Source organism: Rhinolophus hipposideros, assembly GCF_964194185.1.
Source record: "Rhinolophus hipposideros genome assembly, chromosome: 3".
Lineage (NCBI taxonomy): Eukaryota > Metazoa > Chordata > Mammalia > Chiroptera > Rhinolophidae > Rhinolophus > Rhinolophus hipposideros.
The window spans coordinates 92,578,743-92,596,724 of NC_138049.1; the positions used below are offsets into that span (position 1 = coordinate 92,578,743).

General features: G+C 34.5%; 1 protein-coding gene across 1 annotated transcript in view; it reads right to left on the reverse strand.

The window, feature by feature from the left end:
- CD2AP (CD2 associated protein) overlaps positions 1 to 17,982 on the reverse strand; it is a 111,003-nt gene that overhangs the window by 49,826 nt on the left and 43,195 nt on the right. Inside the window, exons 4-5 of the mRNA XM_081032300.1 lie at positions 13,373 to 13,473; positions 10,135 to 10,255 (exon numbers count right to left, since the gene is read on the reverse strand). Of these exons, the coding sequence (XP_080888426.1) occupies positions 10,135 to 10,255; positions 13,373 to 13,473 (222 nt within the window). The remainder of the gene's footprint in view (positions 1 to 10,134; positions 10,256 to 13,372; positions 13,474 to 17,982) is intronic.

Genomic DNA, 17,982 nt, shown 5'->3' on the forward strand with positions numbered 1-17,982 from the left:
ATCTGACATAAACCTACTGACATAAACGTAATGACATAAATTCTCCCTTTTTACTCTAGAGAATAACATCTTTTACCATCACTCAAGAAGAGTTTTAAGGGGCTGGCCCAGTGGCTCAGGCAGTTGGAGCTCCGTGCTCCTAACCCCAAACGCTACCGGTTCAATTCCCACATGGGCCAGTGGGCTCTCAACCACAAGGTTGCCAGTTCGATTTCTCGACTCCCGCAAGGGATGGTGGGCACCGCCCCTTTGCAACTAAGATTAAACACGGCACCTAGAGCTGAGCTGTCGCTGAGCTCCCAGATGGTTGGTTGGAGCATGTCCTCTCAACCACAAGGTTGCCAGTTCGATTCCTCGACTCCCCCAAAGGATGGTGGGCTGTGCCCCCCTGCAACTAGCAAAGGCAACAGGACCAGGAGCTGAGCTGCGCCCTCCACAACTAAGACTGAAGGGACAACAACTTGAAGCTGAACGACACCCTCCACAACTAAGACTGAAAGGACAACAACTTGAAGCTGAACGGCACCCTCCACAACTAAGATTAAAAGGACAACAACTTGACTTGGAGAAAAAAAGAAGAGTTTTAAGATAATCCTGCGTTTCCTAAGAAAATATGTGTGTGTGTGTATTACATGGACTTAAAATCTGAATTCCTTAGTTCCTAAAAACAATCTTCAGAAAGAGCATCCATCTGCAACAGTTAACTTATAAAGACTCATTACATACTACCCGTAAAAGCATCAAAGCCAAGAACAGTCTTTGCAGCTACTCACCAGAAGGAGGATCAAGGTGAGTGTTAATACAGGGTTACAGACCCCGAGGTAAGTTGTGTACCCCCTTGACTCCTGGAGACTAAGCTGCCGACCACCACATTGCTGTCCACCAGCCTTGGCACACCCACCATTCCACGAAGATCCTGTGCCTCACTGCCAACTGCGCTGTATCTCCTTTTGCAGAGCCTGAATAATCAAATGAAACCTCAGCTGACTCCTCCTAAAAGAATTCTTTCTACTCATAAGAGAACAAAATTCCTGAAGAACAATCCATCAGGGTTTCTTAAACATTTTGTGCCATGTATTCATCTCTCTAGCAGCCCAGCAAAGCCTAGAGGAATGCATGGCTCAAAACAATTAACAATCTCTGTTGGGACCTTTTTAGTCTCCTCAGAATTCTGACCTCTCCACTTGGCACCTCCTTCTTAGCATCTCTCCTTTTTAATAGAAGAAATCAAAAGTCAAATATCTCTCCCTCCACTTCCCAGCACTAACTCTGATGTATCGCCGTTGACACTAACCATGATACCTATAGTGTGAATCTCATTCCCTCCACATGTAGTTCAGTTTATAGATTAAAAGAAGTATAAAGAGAAACTATGTACAATAATCAAATTGTAGTGGACATGGCATTCCAATACTGGAATGCAAAAAAAAATAATAGTATTTTATAATGTACAATGGACTATAATTCTTCTAACAGTGACTAGAAACACACACTATTTTACTGATTAAAAAGACTGTCAAAATACCAATTATAGACAGCTCTTTGTCAGGACACAGAAAGAATGGACATCAATTCTTTAAGTCATAATGCGAAAGATCAACTCTTAAATTATAATTTAAAGGATTATGTTTAAAGGATTTAAAAGTAATTTAAAGGATTACTTTTATCACTAAAGTTCTAAAGTCTTTATAAAGCACTCATTTCCTGGCATTCAAATCAATATGTAAAAGCTTTCTGCCTAAAAATTAGAGTTAAAAAAAAAGGGGGGGGAATTATAGTGCACTGAAACCACTGACTTACCACTCCGTAATCACAAAGCTCTACATTTAGAATGCACTGTTATTGTAAAGGGGTTAAGCAAGCAAGGAAGTACATTTTTAACAGATACAATTCTACAAGGTTACTAAAACTCAAATAAGGCTGAACAGTGCATGAAAATGCCCGAAGTACTTATAAAAATAATGAACTACATTCAAATTTAAATGCTTGTTTGTAGTGATCTCATGTGGACTTAAATTTTTTACATATTTTAAGTGCTCAGTTTACATGGCATCATAAAAATCATTCAACATAAGCTTCAATTAATACCAAGTGTTAAATGTTAGAAATAAATATCAGAGGATCCAACACCTATGAAACATAAGTAATTCAGGGGACAGTTTGCTAAGTAATAAGTGTACCATTAAATTTAAGTCAGACGCTTTCAGTACTTATGTTTCTTCTCATTGTTTTTACACATCCTTAAAATATAAGTTCTGACTTCAGAAATGATACCAAATGTTCTCAAATAAGTTAACATAAAATAGTAAATCTATTTGTTATGACTCCTCTATTTATTCCAATCTTAGTGATTTTCTACCTTCAGTGGAATCAGCATCTACACTGAAGGGTGATTTCAGCATCTCAAGCCTATCCCACCCTAACTCAGAGTAATAAAAATTGCTCTGTTTAACACATTATCATGCCACTACTATTCAATTATGGTTACCTCCACATAAAAAGCAAGGAAATTAAAGAGGAAAAAAGGGTAAAGGAGTAAAAATAAGATAATTGGTGGGAGAAGAACTAGTATCTACTATGCTTCAAAATTTGCCAAGTATGCCACGTTCACTGAAAAATAGCACCTGAAAAATAAGGGTATGCTTTATATGAGGTACCAATTCCAAAGAGACACTAGATAGAAGGTGACCAAACAAAAGACAAGCTTTTAAAGGATTCAACTATTTGTTTCTTTAATTCACATAGAGTAAAGCCTTAGAAAAGTTCAGAACATTAAAAAGTCCACTGCAAAGCTAGAGAATATATACAGTGGAAGAATACTTAGAAATGGGAGGCAACTTAAAAATGGAAACTTGGACCATCCAGAAGGCTACGGGCCATTACCATTTCATATTAAATAGCCATGAAGTTCATGTTCTTTACATTAGTTTTAAGCTAAAAATACATCTGAGCTCCTTTGAGAAGTTAACAAACTATAAATAAGGGATTCTTAAAAGTAGATCCATTATAATATATATGGTAGACAGTTTTCTTGTTCACAACTATTTGGTGCCACTCCTTGCAGGAAAATTATATATGCCCATCTGGGGCACTTGGGCATTGCCATGACTGTCCAATACACTAATACACTAATACAATGTTAGTGGAAGTGACATGTATCAGTTTGGGGCAGAAGTTTTACAAGCCATGCTCCTATTTCCCTGCCTCTGCAAGCCTTCAAGTGTGTGTCAGAAAAGGAGCCACTAAGCCTAAGCCCTAAGTGACTATGTTGTTGTTTTAAGCCACTACGATTTTCTGGTTGTTTTCACTGCAGCATAACCTGAACAACATATTATGCTACCTTTTGTTTGAAGAGCAGGAAATATGTTTTTATGTACCTGCAAAAACAAACACTGTGAGGATAACAAGAAAGCACAAATCCTTTCTGATACAGAGCACAAGAGAAGACTCGTTGAATGGAGACAATTATTCTAACATACATCTTTTCAAGATGCGTATTAAATTTTGAACCAGGAGAATGTATTATCTAGCCATACATATGTGACATATATAGTGTGGCCTTATAAACTATAAACCTCATGAAATAATGTAAAATTTTATTGATATGATTATTACATATAATTTTCAAAGAGTGCATAGCTTTCATCTGCTTTTCAGAGGTGTTTATGCACCACAAAATAAGAAGAAACCAATACTCACCCTCTATATAATCAAGATGGTATAACAGATTCGGAATACAAGTCACCCACAAATCCTGAATGATACACGTTTGATTTTGTTTTCATAACACAGTGCTTTCATATAGGTAAGCTAACCATAAGAGATTCATCTACTCTCCCTACAAATAACCAGTACCATTCCCTTGTGCCACAGGAAAGAGATGACATAATCAATTGATATGATGGAAGGCTACCTGTTCTATACATAAATTACGAAATTTTATTTACACTATTCCCTCCCAAAATGCTGGAACTGTAAAAAGTCATGTAAGTAAAATGAGAGAAAGTATAAAACTCAAATAAAAATTATGCAGATCATAATTTATTTTGGAGGTCTCTATACCACATAGTGAGGGAACAAAGAAAAGTAAGGAATAGTCTTGCCTATAAATAGCTGACAGCCTACTGGACAGGAAAGATATATAAACATGTACAACAGGTGTAGGTGCCACAGTAAAAGTCTGCATAGAATGGCAAAATGAACTTCAACAAGTAGCCAGGCCACTCAATGGGAAAAGGATAGTCTCTTTAACAAATGCTACTAGGATATCCACATGCAAAAGAATGAAGCTGGACCCCCTTCTTAAACCATATGCAAAAATGTACTCAAAATGGATTAACAACCTAAACATAAAACCCAAAATTATAAAATTTCTAGAAGAAAACAGGGGAAAAGCTTCGTAACCTTGGACACAGCAGTAATTTCTTAGATATGATACTAGAAGCACAGGCAACAAAAGAAAAAATAGACAATGAGACTACCTACATTAAACCTAAAAACTTTTCTTGATCAAAGGATACAATAAAAAGAATAGAGACAATTCCTGCACATCATGTACCTGATAAGGGATCAATGCATATAAAGTATGTAAACAATATATATATAAAGAATTGCTACAACAAAAATAACCTGATTAAAAAACAAAAGATATGAAAAGACATTTCACCGAAGATGACATATAAATGGTCAACAAGCATAGAAAAGATGCTCAACATCACTAATTATTAGAGAAACACAAACCAAAATCACATGACATTATCATCTCATACCCATTAGGATGGCTAATAAAAAGAAAAAAAAACCACAGCGTTGCTGAGGATGTGGAGAAATTAGAACCCTTTACACTGACAGAATTGTAAAATCGTGCAACTGCTATGGAAAACAAAATGGCATTTCCTCAAGAAATTAAAAATAGAACTACCGTGTTTCCCCGAAAATAAGACCTAGCAGGATAATCAGCTCTAATGCATATTTTGGAGCAAAAATTAATATAAGACCTGATCTTATTTTACTATAATATATTAATTTTTGCTCCAAAAGACGTATTAGAGCTGACCATCCGGCTAGGTCTTATTTTCGGGGACACACGGTACCATATAATCCAGCAAATCAACTTCTGGGTATATACTCAAACTGCAGGCAGTCTTGAAGAGATATCTGCACAGCCATATTTTAGCAGCACTATTCACAAGCCAACAGGCATAAGCAACTCAAACATTCATCAATGGATGAATGGCTAAACAAATGTAGTACATGCATACAATGAAATATTATTCAATCTGAAAAAAAATTGTCACATGCTACAACATGGACAAAATTTGAGGACATTATGCTAAGTGAAATCAGGCAGTCACAAAAAGGCAAATATTATATGATTTCATTTATATGAGGTATCTAAAGTAGTCAAATTCATAGAAACAGCAAACAGAACCATGGGATGGGGCAGAGAGGATAGAGGGTGGGGAAGAAAGGGGGAAGGAGCAGTTGACAGGTACAGCGTTTTGATTTTGCAAAATGAAACAGTTTCTGGAAATCTGTCGCACAACAGTGTGAATATACACAACACTACAAAACTTTATACTAAAAAACTGTTACCAGATACAAAAAAAAGAAGAAAAATGATTAACATGATATATTTTATGTGTTTTTTATAACAATTAACAATTTTCAAAACAAACAAACAAAGTCTATACAGTGGAAACAAGGGGAAAAACAATTAGAAGGTGGAAAAAAAAAACAGTTTATAAAATAACATCCTAGCTAAGATAGCTGCAGTCAGAGCTGAAGATTATATTTCTAATGTTTCCTGGAACATTTCTGAGAAGAAGAAAATTTGTGAAGTTTTCAAAAAACGTGGCAAACAACATATTCTGTTTATGTTGGAACTTAAGCTTCTGGACCACAGAGAGAACTCTGTTCCCTCACAAAACCAACACAGCACTTAGCACAGAGAAGGCTCAAGAAATATCTACTTGATTAAACTGGCCTCTACTTCTTCCTAAGTTCATGTATTTTATCCTAAAACTTAGAGTATAGTTAAAACTATTCATCAAACTAATTTGTAACTTCACTCTCTTATTATTACTGAATTGATTCCTAAAACCCTTACCTGAAAATTTGGCATTATTTATATTCAACTGGCAATTTTTCCACAGTGTCTCATTCATTATTCCTATCTCTCATTATACTGTTTAGTTCCTAGAACAAATTAACACTATTTTATGACTATGTAAAGTAACATATTTATCCATCACTTTCTAAAATTCCAAGGTCATTTCTACATCAACTTTTCAGAAATTGAATTCATGCTGTTTTTCCCATACTCATCACAACCTATTAGTAATATGAAAGATTACACTGTTGTTTCTAAGCATTAATTATTTAATGAATGAATATAAAAGCAAATATACACAGACAATATAAGTGTGGACTTGAAAGTATTACTAAAACCTGTAAGAAAATTAAATTCCCTTAGAAGTATAACAAACTCAATTACACATTTCATTCATCTCTATGGCTGATGGCCTTAAAAATGGAATCAATGCAGACTAAAATGTACTGTGGTATTAAATTGGAATTTGCGGTACCAGCAGGAATAGGCAGGTAGAGAGGTAGATGAATTAGTAGGTAAAGAGATACGGGGGGGGGGGGGGGGGGGGAAGAGAACAAGTATCCCCCAGTATTATCCACTAAGAAGGCCTAGAAGCAGTATCACCACCAGAAGCAATGAAAACACTTGAACTAAGATCTCAATGTCTAACCACGCTCCTTCTCTTAAAAGAAAGCAAGGTTTCCTGGATAAGCATCTGATTCCAGGACTGCAGTGGGGAAAGTTCAAGATGAGCCTGGAACATCTTGTATCACAAAGTAAGGAAATACTCTAAAAATGATGGAGATATGTCAGAAGGACACAGCAGTACAAACTGACCCATAATGACAAAAAGCAGTCTATGACGACCTGGGTCCAGAAACAGAAAAAGAGATGGACTGCAAAGGGACCTGAGGAATATTTTGGGGGTGATGGAAATATTCTGGATATTTATTGTGGTAGTGATTTTCATGAATGTATATATCTGTCAAACTCATCAAATATATTTTAAATAGGCAGAATTTACTTTATGTAAATTATAACTCCAATAAAGTAAATTTTTTTTGTAAAAACTTCACAGAAATTAGTTTAAGGGAGCTCTGACTAGCCAAATATGGCAATATCAAAATAAATAATAATGACAGATTATCAAAATAAATAATAACAGATTAATACCTAGAGAATAAAATAAAACCACTGGAGAATCCACACTGGTAAATAAACAAACTGGGAAGAAAGAAAAGTTCTTTAGAGAAAAATGTAAGAACTAAACCGAGATGGAATGATGGAGAAACAAAATCATCATTTTGTAACTATCATAATAACTGATTCAGGCAAAATTTATCCATGGATGCTTAAATTGTTGGGTGAAAGTCTGATAAGGAATAGGACAGTTACAGTCTCAAAGCATCTCCCCACAAGACATTTATCAATTACAAGGAAAAAAAAACAGTAAACTCACAGCTTTAACCAAGTAATCAAATTTAACATCACCAATAAGAAACACACGGACAAAATGTGCATCCTGATAAAAATGCAGGGAGACATCATTCTGTAGTCCTCTCCATAAAATATAACCTGAAACTAAGCATGAAAAGTCAGAAGAAAAATCCAAATTGGGATCCATTATACCAAATAACCAACCTAAATGCTTCAAAAATGCCAAGGTCAAGAAAAACAGAGAAATGCTGGGGAACTATTCTAGATGAAAGAAACCCGAGAAATAAATGCCCTGCATGCTATCGTCAAAGAGAACAAAGTAGCTAGCTATATAAAGCATATACTGGAACAATTAAAGAAATCTATATATTATGTGGAATAAATAAAATTGTCAGCATTAAGTGTCTTAATTTTGATAATTGTACTGTAGTTATATAAGAGACTGTCCTTGTCCTTAGGAAATATACACTGAATTACTAAAAGGTAACGGAAAAAAATAGATATATAAATACAAAGTGAATGATAAATTAGCGAGTAGAACAAAATGTTAACAATTGGTCAATCTGGGTAAAGAGTATACAGAAGCTCTTTGTTTTATTTTTTGTAATTTTTCTCCAAATTAAAAAAAATATTTCAAAAAAATAACTACTGAAGTTTAAAGAATGGATTTATAAGGTGAGAAGTAGTGCGTAAAAGTACATAGGAAAAGAGCTCAGAATCAGAAACTTTGAAGTTCAGGTTCTTTCAAGAAGACTCTATGTAGAAATAATATATAAATTGTAATTTCTCAGTCTTTCTCTGATATAAAACGGCGTTGTACTACAATTTTTACATTTAGATGTTTGTGAGCTTACTTTATCAGTTCTTGCCATATTCTACCATTTCATTACTTGGTTTTCTCTAGGCTGAATACTTTCTTAAAAAGAAAAAAAATAACTGCACAAGTCTTTTATATGCAAACAAACCATAATTATAAACGAGGATCAAAGTTTTAATAAGGTCTAACATGGTAGAACTAAAAACACGTCACATAAACTTGAGGAATAAACTCAATGATTTCTAGATACCTTTTATCAATTATGTTTAATATTATATTATCTAGTAAATGTAAAATTGAGTTTTTCTCCCAAAAAAATTACCATTAAGTACACTGAGGCTTATAAACCCATTTTCTACACATAACCTCATAATGCTTTCCCACGTGAGTTCTAATATTGAAAGTATTCACAAAGAAGAAACAAAAGAAACTAATAGTTCAAAACAATCTACTATGTTGCAAGCATTATGCTTAAAAACTATCTTGCCAATTCATATAAGAACCCTTTCAGGTATAAATTATTCCCATTTTGCAAACAAAGAAACTACAGTTAAGCAAAGATCACTAAGACATACTCCCAGCCGTCATGGGAGCCATCTAAAGGTAGATTAAAAACTAGAAGTGCACCGCTGGAATGATATATAGCTGCTATGGTCTTAATGTTTGTGTTCCCCCAAAATTCAAATGTTGAAATCCTAACTCCCTAGGTGATGGTACTAGGAGGCAGGGTTTTTGAGAAGTGATTACGTCATGAGGGCAGAGCCCAGGAATGGGCCTTACAAAAGAGGTTCCAGAGAGCTCCATGCCCCTTCCACCAAGTGAGGACACAGTAAGAAGTCACCGGCTATGCACCTAGAACTTGACCATGCTGGTGCCTTGATCTTGGACTTCCCAGCCTCCAAAATTGTGAGAAATAAAGTTCTGTTGTTCATACACTACCCAATCTATGGTATTTTGTTATAGAAGCCCAAAGGGACCAAGACAATAGTCTTCATATTTTGACATTACTCTGGCAACGAAAAAAAGAACAGTGATACTGGTAAACCTTAAGGTTGTATGTGTACCCATCAGTAGCTATGAATCTATCTAATCACTACAAAACTTCCAAATAATACGAGTTAATGCAAGCATGAATGCCTGAACATGCTCACTACTATTTTTTCATAAAGAAAAAGAGCTCTTTATCACTGCATTACCATTTATAAATTTAATTTCTTTAAAAAAAATTCTCCTAAATCCCACAGCAATTTTTAAAAGTAAAAAAATTTAAATCTAGCTTTGGGACAAAATTTTCTCAATTATACTTTTGAATGGTGAGCAAATTGAAGATGAATTTGTGGGCAAATCTCTAAATGACAGAGACCATAAAATTATTAAATGACACTCTAGCTGCACAGAGAAAACAAAATCTATTATGAGAATATGGAAAAAAAACAAAGGGAAGGTATTTTTAATTTCTAAAAAATCTAAAGTAGATAGGACATTTGTAAACTCTGATCAAAATTGTATGTTAAGTGTATCTTAAGTGGAAAGAAATTAAATAACATTAAGTAGTAGCATTTCATAATCAGAGTACTAACGGCTAAAGCAGACATCAGAGAAAAAATATCTTAAATTATTTGCCTAGATATTTAGTTCGTTTTAAGTCCGTCATAGTTGCTTTTTTAAAAAGTAGACAAACTGACGCTCATATTTCAAAAGTAAGAACAGAGTTTCCAAAAATACAAAAAAAACACTACATCATATATAAGGTTTATTTATATCTAATCAAATTTTTTTAAATAATCACCTGAATCTTCCTGGGCTTCATGAGTTTCACCATCATCTGTTACTTCTAATTCTTTCACAAAATTTGAGGGAAACAGTCCCAACTTGTTGTTCAGGGTTCCACTCCACCAGCCTTCTTCTACCTGAAACAGTTCACAACTCAAAAATAAAAATTTCTCTTAAATGAAAATCTTCCCTCTATGGGGAAATTAAGCTACAGAAATGAATGAGCACAAAGTTAATGATCTGAAATAATCCCTTTAAATCTATAAGAAAACACAATGGGGAATATATATATATTTAAATAGATTAAATCTAAATGGATTAGATTAATTATATGGGATTAGTCATATATCAACAGCATTCTGCAACATTTACAATGAGAACTTGTAATCAATTGTAATTTATAAATAATTTTCATGACATATTATTTAAGTATTTGTAATTTTTTTATTTGCAATAAGTTTGATGAATATAAGAATAACTTTCTAAAGGGCACATAAAATTACTAAGCCTTTTACCTGAACAGTGAGTCTTAACCCAGATATGAAAAAGAATCACTTATTTTTAAAAATCCAGATGCCAGGTTCTACCAAACACTCCTCCAACCCCAACCAGAAGTATCCTCAGAAACCAAACTCTTTAGAAAAAGATTTACATTTACTAATAATAAGGTTACCAAATTTTCATAAAGGTACTTAGTAATAATATTTAGTAACTGTCTTAAAATGTATCATTTCTACTAAGGAGGCTAAGAGATATTAAAGGGTAAAACAATTTTTTAAAGAGCAAACTATTCATTGTCAAAAATCACTCTGCACATGCAATATCATAAGTGGGAAAGCTATTTTTTTCTGTTTAAAATACTTTAAAAAACTTTTTTCACCTCATCATAATGACAAACTTGAGTAAGTTATTCACTCAACAGGCAGTCATTATGCCCGAATGTTAATTGCTAGGGAAAGATTCAAATATTAATATGAGAAATTTGTTTATTGTTTGTTTTTTTATTTAGATTGTTTTATTCAGACATGCAAACAATACGCAGATAATTAGAATACAAGAGGTATTACAACTAAAGTATGAACAAACTGCTCTAGGAGCCCAAAGGAAGGGCTTAGAAGAGCTTAAAAGAATCCAAAAAGCCTACTCTACAAAGGAAAATGGCAAAAGAGCTGAATATTAAAGGCTGAGTAAGCATTTTCCAGGTACAAAGCAGGCGAAAAATATGGTGACGTGAAAAATAAAAAACTCAATTCATGATATATAGAGGGAGCCAAAAAAAGTATATACATTTTAAGAAAGGAAAAAACTGTATTAAAATTGTAATACTCAATATATACCAATAACAAAAGATGAATACAAGTCACGTATACACATTTTTTTGGCAGCCCCGGTATATAGCTGAGGTGGCTAGAAGACAAGCTGTTTGAGGGAAAAATGGAAGGTAATAAGTGCGAAAAGTTCAGCATTTTTAGCAGACTTGAGGAGGCACCAAAGGCTTGTGAGTTCTTCAAACTAGACGTGGTCGAGATTATGTAGACCAAACTGGAACAGGCACAACAGAGAGAAACATCAGCAAACTATTATCTACACCTGGAATCCCAAACTGGCAGGAATTGGTTATTAGGGTAAATAACCCTATGATCCCTATTAATTAAGTAATTCTTAAGAGGCAGGGTAGTAGGGTAGTAAAGAATGCCGACTCAAAAACAGACTGTGGATTCTGGCTCCTCTGTATGCCAGGCATGTGAACTTGGGCAAAGATGGGCAAAACCAGATCTCCTAAACCACATGCTCATCTACAGTGTCATCTTGACACTCCCCCCATCAAGAAATGGTAGGCTCTGTCCCCACCCCCTTCAATCTTGCAGGCTTATGACTTTCTTGTGACCAACAGAATGTGGTGAAAGTGACACTATCACTTCTAAGGTTACATTGTAAAAGGCTACCTCCATGTTCGCTAAAATGCTTACACTTAAGAGACCTGAACTGCCATGTAATAAATCTGACTATCCTGAGGACCACCCCACCCCTAACAGTAAGAAAGCCAAGCCAAATGGAGAAACTACATAATGGCTCTCCATAGGCGATCCTAATTTTCAAGTCTTCTAAGTACTAGACACGTCAGTGAAAGAGCCTTCCCGTGATTCCACCGGCACCCAACCTTGAAACTTTCCAGCTGAGGCCCCCAGATATTACAGAAGGAGACAAGTCATCCCTGCTATACTCTGTCTGAATTCTTGAGCCCCACACACATCAACCTAATAAAACAGTTCTTTGCCATCAGGTTCGGGATGGCATGTTATGCATCAACAGTCACTGGAACAGCCAATCACTTATCTTCTGTGATTCAATCTCTTCATAGGAAAAATTGGCATACAAATTCCTATCTCTGGGTCATTTAGAAATTTAAAGGAAATAATAAATGTAAAACACTTGGCATAGTTTTTCAGACAAAATACAGGCTCAATAAGCATTATTATTATTGCCACCTGGCAGAAATAAAACGATCACTTTTTATATAAGGACACTGGAATTTAACATAAACATAAGTGACAAATTACATTACATGATGTTATGACACCAAATTAATCCCTGTGACAATATATACCAAAATATATACTCCGAAAATGAGATCTTCAGCTGACAAATAAACCTTTAATATTCCTTTAATGGTAAAAGCAGAGATATGAAAAGTATTAATATTTTTAAATGTTTTTAAATCTCATTCTAAGATATTAAAATGTGGAATATCTGGTTAATATCTGGTTAAAAATGTGGAATATCTGGTTAATATCTGGTTAATATTTGAATGTGGTAATTCAAAAGCTGCAAAGCTTTTTAAAGATTCTGTTTTTGTATTCCTTTGCTATGTAAAAAGTAAAATTCCTTCTATTTTACTGCACTGTGCCTAAAGTTATTTCAGAATCAAGTGAAAGGATTAGTTAAATCCTTAGCTACTGAGATAATACTTATTTTAATCTTAAAGATTTTTTCCTCCTAAAGACAACAAACACAAATACAATACACAAAAAAAAAAGTATAGCAAGATAAGTTAAGATTTATTTCTACAGATTAAGACAACCTGACATTAATTCTTGCAAGATCCATCTTAAAGTCTATATCCTAAGATTTTTATAGAAAATAAAACGTGCAAAACATATTTTAACAAAAAAATTAGTATTCTTACAAAGCATTCTTCTAATACCAGAGCATCAATTCTAATTGCTGCTTTATCTCTAACATGTTTCCCTTACCTCTTCATTAATGTCAATAATATCTCCCACTTTCAGCTCCAGTTCATCTTCATTTTGTGGAATGTACTCAAAGAGAACTTTACACTGACGCTTCTTGGTCTCTAAAGGAAGGATCATAAAAAAATTAAGTTAAGAAAGATCATTAAAACAAACAATAACACCTTTATACCTTGCCCCCACACCACAATCTACAAATCCCCAAATAAATTAAAACCAACTACAAATAAGATATAAGGCTCCAGGCAATGAAATCTGTACAGCAAGTCCCACCAAGTACACAGAAGTAAATTATCCACTGCCAATTTTGAGACTAGAAAGAGACAATAAAAGACACTGTTGGCAGGGCTGGCCCAGTGGCTCAGGCGGTTAGAGCTCCATGCTCCTAACTCCGAAGGCTGCAGGTTCAATTCCCCCATGCGCCAGTGGGCTCTCAACCACAAGGTTGCCAGCTCAACTACTCAAGTCCCACAAGGGATGGTAGGCTCCGCCCCCTGCAACTAAGATTGAACCTTGAGCTGAGCTCCCGGATGGCTCCCTTGGAGCGCATCCTCTTCTCAACCACAAAGGTTACTCCTGGCAAGAGATGGTGGGCTGTGCCCCTGCAACTAGCAACGGGACCTGGAGCTGAGCTGTGCCCTCCACAACTAAGATTGAAAGGACAACAACTTGACTTGGAAAAAAGGCCTAGAAGTACACACTGTTCCCCAATAAAGTCCTGTTCCCTTTCCCCAATAAAATCTTTAAAAAAGAAAAGAAAAAGACACTGTTGGCACAAGTTTATCAAAGACAGCTCCTCCAAGCCAGTTAATTTTAAGACTACATCCTTAAAATGTACTAATTTAAGAGTTATCTGTTAAAAAAAAGGCAAAATGCACAATTCTAAAATTATTTTCCTAAAGACACATGTGCTCCAATGTTCATTGCAGCTTTGTTTACGGTGGCCAAGACATGGAAACAACCAAAATGTCCTTCGATAGATGATTGGATAAAGAAGTTGTGGTATATATACACAATGGAATACTATTCGGCAGTAAGAAAAGATGAAATAGGACCATTTGTGACAACATGGATGGATCCCGAAAGTATAATTCTAAGCGAAATAAGTCAGACAGAAAAAGCAGAGAACCCTATGATTTCACTGACATGTGGTATATAAACCAAAAACAGCAAAAGAACAAGACAAACAAATGACAAACAAAAACTCATAGATACAGAAAATAGTTTAGTGGTTACCAAAGGGTAAAAGGGGTGGGGGGAGGGAGATGAGGGTAAGTGGGATCAAATATATGGTGATGGAAGGAGAACTGACTCTGGGTGGTGAACACACAATGGGATTTATAGATGATGTAATACAGAATTGTACACCTGAAATCTATGTAATTTCACTAACAATTGTCACCCCAATTAAGAAAAAGAAATAAAAATAAATAAAATATATTTTATCTTCTTTAATAGTTCTATTTTTGACAGATAAAACAAACTCACATAGGTGAAGATAAAAATAATTTATTTTATCCTTTCAAATGAGCTTCATTTATTTAGACAAGTATGATCATTTATAACTATCCAGGCTTGTGGTCCTCAGCTTCTTTCAAACTCTAAGAATTGAGAACTCAGACTCACTATCATCTTTAAAAGTGAAACATTAAAGCAGCTATGGATAGATGACCAGGTATCGTTGGTTAAAGCATTACTTTTTGCTACTTAAAGAAATCAAGAGAAGGCTGAGACTCGGAAGGGCAACAGTGTAAGAATTAATTAGGAAAATCATCAGGAATACAGACGTGTTATTAGAAACCCAGGCTAAGATCATCCCCAATTGCATTCCCAATTGCCAAGTACAGATGAGAAAGTTAGACAATGTAGAAGGCTGATGTAAAAAAACATTAATTCATCTGAAATATGACGCTGGAGGAATGCTGTGGGGATACCCCAGACCACCAAAGATGAACAAGTGGGTCCCTAAAGCAAATTAAGCCTGAAACATCACTGGAGGCAAAAATAAAAAACTAAAGCTATCCCGCTTCAGGCACATTATTAGGAAGGAAGTTACTTCAGCTCTGACATTCTATGGATCTAGGCAATTACCAGAACAGAAGGATTAAATCCAATGGAACCCTCAAAACATCAAAAAATGCCTATTACGTGCAACCAACACCCTGACAGTGGTGCAAAGCAGACATGACAATAAAGTGGATAAAAGAATCTATAGTCTCCAAATAAAATTACAACCCAGTAATAATAGTTCCCTGCTTCTTAAAGGAATAATTGTGTCTGATTTTTCAAATGTTTTACAATAAAAAGAACTAAAGAAAAGTAACATTGACCATACTTTTATAATTAACCTACAGTTGACAGTAAAAATTTTCAAATGTCACTTTTCATCGTCTCAGAGTAAATTTGCGAGTAATAATTTAAGAGTAATGGTTTTATGCATACTGCAAGAAAACTCATCTCTTAAACTAGGTATAGTCCCTAAATATAGTTGAAGTCACCTTGAGAAAATGTGTTCATAAATATGTTCTTTGTAGTTAATAGAAGTTCATAAACAGGGGGCAGATTGTCTATATTATTGAAAAGAAAATTTTATTTGCTCAGAGTGCAGTTCAAAGAAAATATTTTATTCTGATAATCTTAGGCCTTTAGAAAATATAGCTAGGCTTTTAATGAATGTCAATAACTTTTAAAATGATTTAAAGTGAATAAAGTATTAATTAGCCCCTCTGCCTCCAAGCTTATCAATTAACTTCAAGCAACCTGGTTATATTTGAACCCAAAACTGTTTTTGCCCCTAACACCAAGCATAATTTTCCACTGAGTAGTTTTTTTCCAAAGTAGTTTGCAAAATTATTTGCAAAGGAATTTTTCAAAGAAGAGCCAACTGGATAAAAACATCTAAACAACTCGTTATTACCACGAAATGTGAACCTTTTTTTTTTTTTAATTTTTTTCACATGATGCCATATTTAAATATGGTTCACTCCTAAATTGAGATGACGGCCTATACTGAAATCTCATCTATTAATTGGCAGCACAATTAAAGAAATGTTGAGATTTTTCACATTTCAAATGTCGTAGATCCATACACATTGGTCAATAAAGATTTCCTTAATTTCTACAATGTATCAGAACCTCTGCGAAGCACACACACACAAAAATAAAGCAATATATGCAATAACAGAGTTGTCAATAAAAGGATGTGTGAAAATTAAATCTATTTAAAAAATAACCACAACTAGTAGTTTCTTATGACAAGTAACCTCGATACAGCTTTTCAGATCAACAAACAAATTAGTATCAAGAAAGTTTTTTATATCAATATTTTATAAGTAAAGCTATTAACAAGGAAGAAGATAAAGGAGGTAGTACAGAAAAGGCAAAGCCGTATTTCACGTCTTTTATGTACCAGTATTATGTAAGTCTTTCACAAACACCTCCCACACAACAGATGATAAAAACTTATCACTTCACCAATTAGAAACGAGGAACTCAGAAGTTAAATAATCTGTCCAAGATCACAGAGCTAAAAAAAAGAGGCAAAACTAGAATTATACCCACTTCTGACTCCTTAGTCTTTTATCTTTCCAATATATCATGCCGCTTCCTTTACAGATGATAGTGCTTCACCAGAGCTCATGGAGTCCAGTCATGTTGGATCCTTGTTCCCTCAAAATACCCTTACTTGCTTATCTCCATTGGTCTTCCAAAGGTAGCAATTCTATGTGGAATGGCATACTCCCCAATCTTCATGTGAAGGCTATATGCTAAAGGAAAGCTTAAAAACACCTTGCTTGACAACCTCAGTATAAAACCACCCCTTCACTGGAATCGTAACTGCACATTATGTGTCTCTAATATGGTTCTAAATAGTATGAACACTATAACAACAATTACAAACATTTATCAAGCACTTCTTATATTATTTACTTAACGTGTACTTCCTTACATAATTTACCTACCCTCTAAAACCCTCTGTGGTAATTATTACTATAATCCCTGTTTTATAGTAACTGGATGTTTGCCCATTAGACTGTGAGTTGAATCATCTATACCCAGCTTTATTTGGCAGAGTTGCTTGCCCACACTAATACTGTTCTCATGGCCTTCTTACCCACATGCATTAAGGCATTCAGCACATAAACATTGAAATTCTTCAAGAAGTCTTTTTAGAAATGTTTTGTATAAAAAACAAAACCAAATTGTGAGAAATTTCACTCAGTAATTACTTTCCTTAATATTTCTACTAAAAGAGAAAATCCTAAATTTTCAAATGTAGGTCATCAATAATGGTATTTCATGGTTCTAAAAAAAACAGAACTAAATATTCAGATCAAACAGAGCTCTTAAATTATGGAACCATTTCTCACTAAAGATTATTGCTTTCAATCTTTCCATCAAATGTAAAATGAAGAGCATACCACACTCAGAAATGGGAAATTGAGTGCTGAATTTTTAGAGATAGCAACAAACGGATTCCTGATCCATTTTTGGTTCCATTTGGTTCTGGAAAGTATAGCTTCAGATTTTATTGCAACATTTAAATGTTTCTAATATCAAAAACTTTTTTTATCCATTTCCTCCTCTAGTAAACAAAGAAAATCATCAAACAT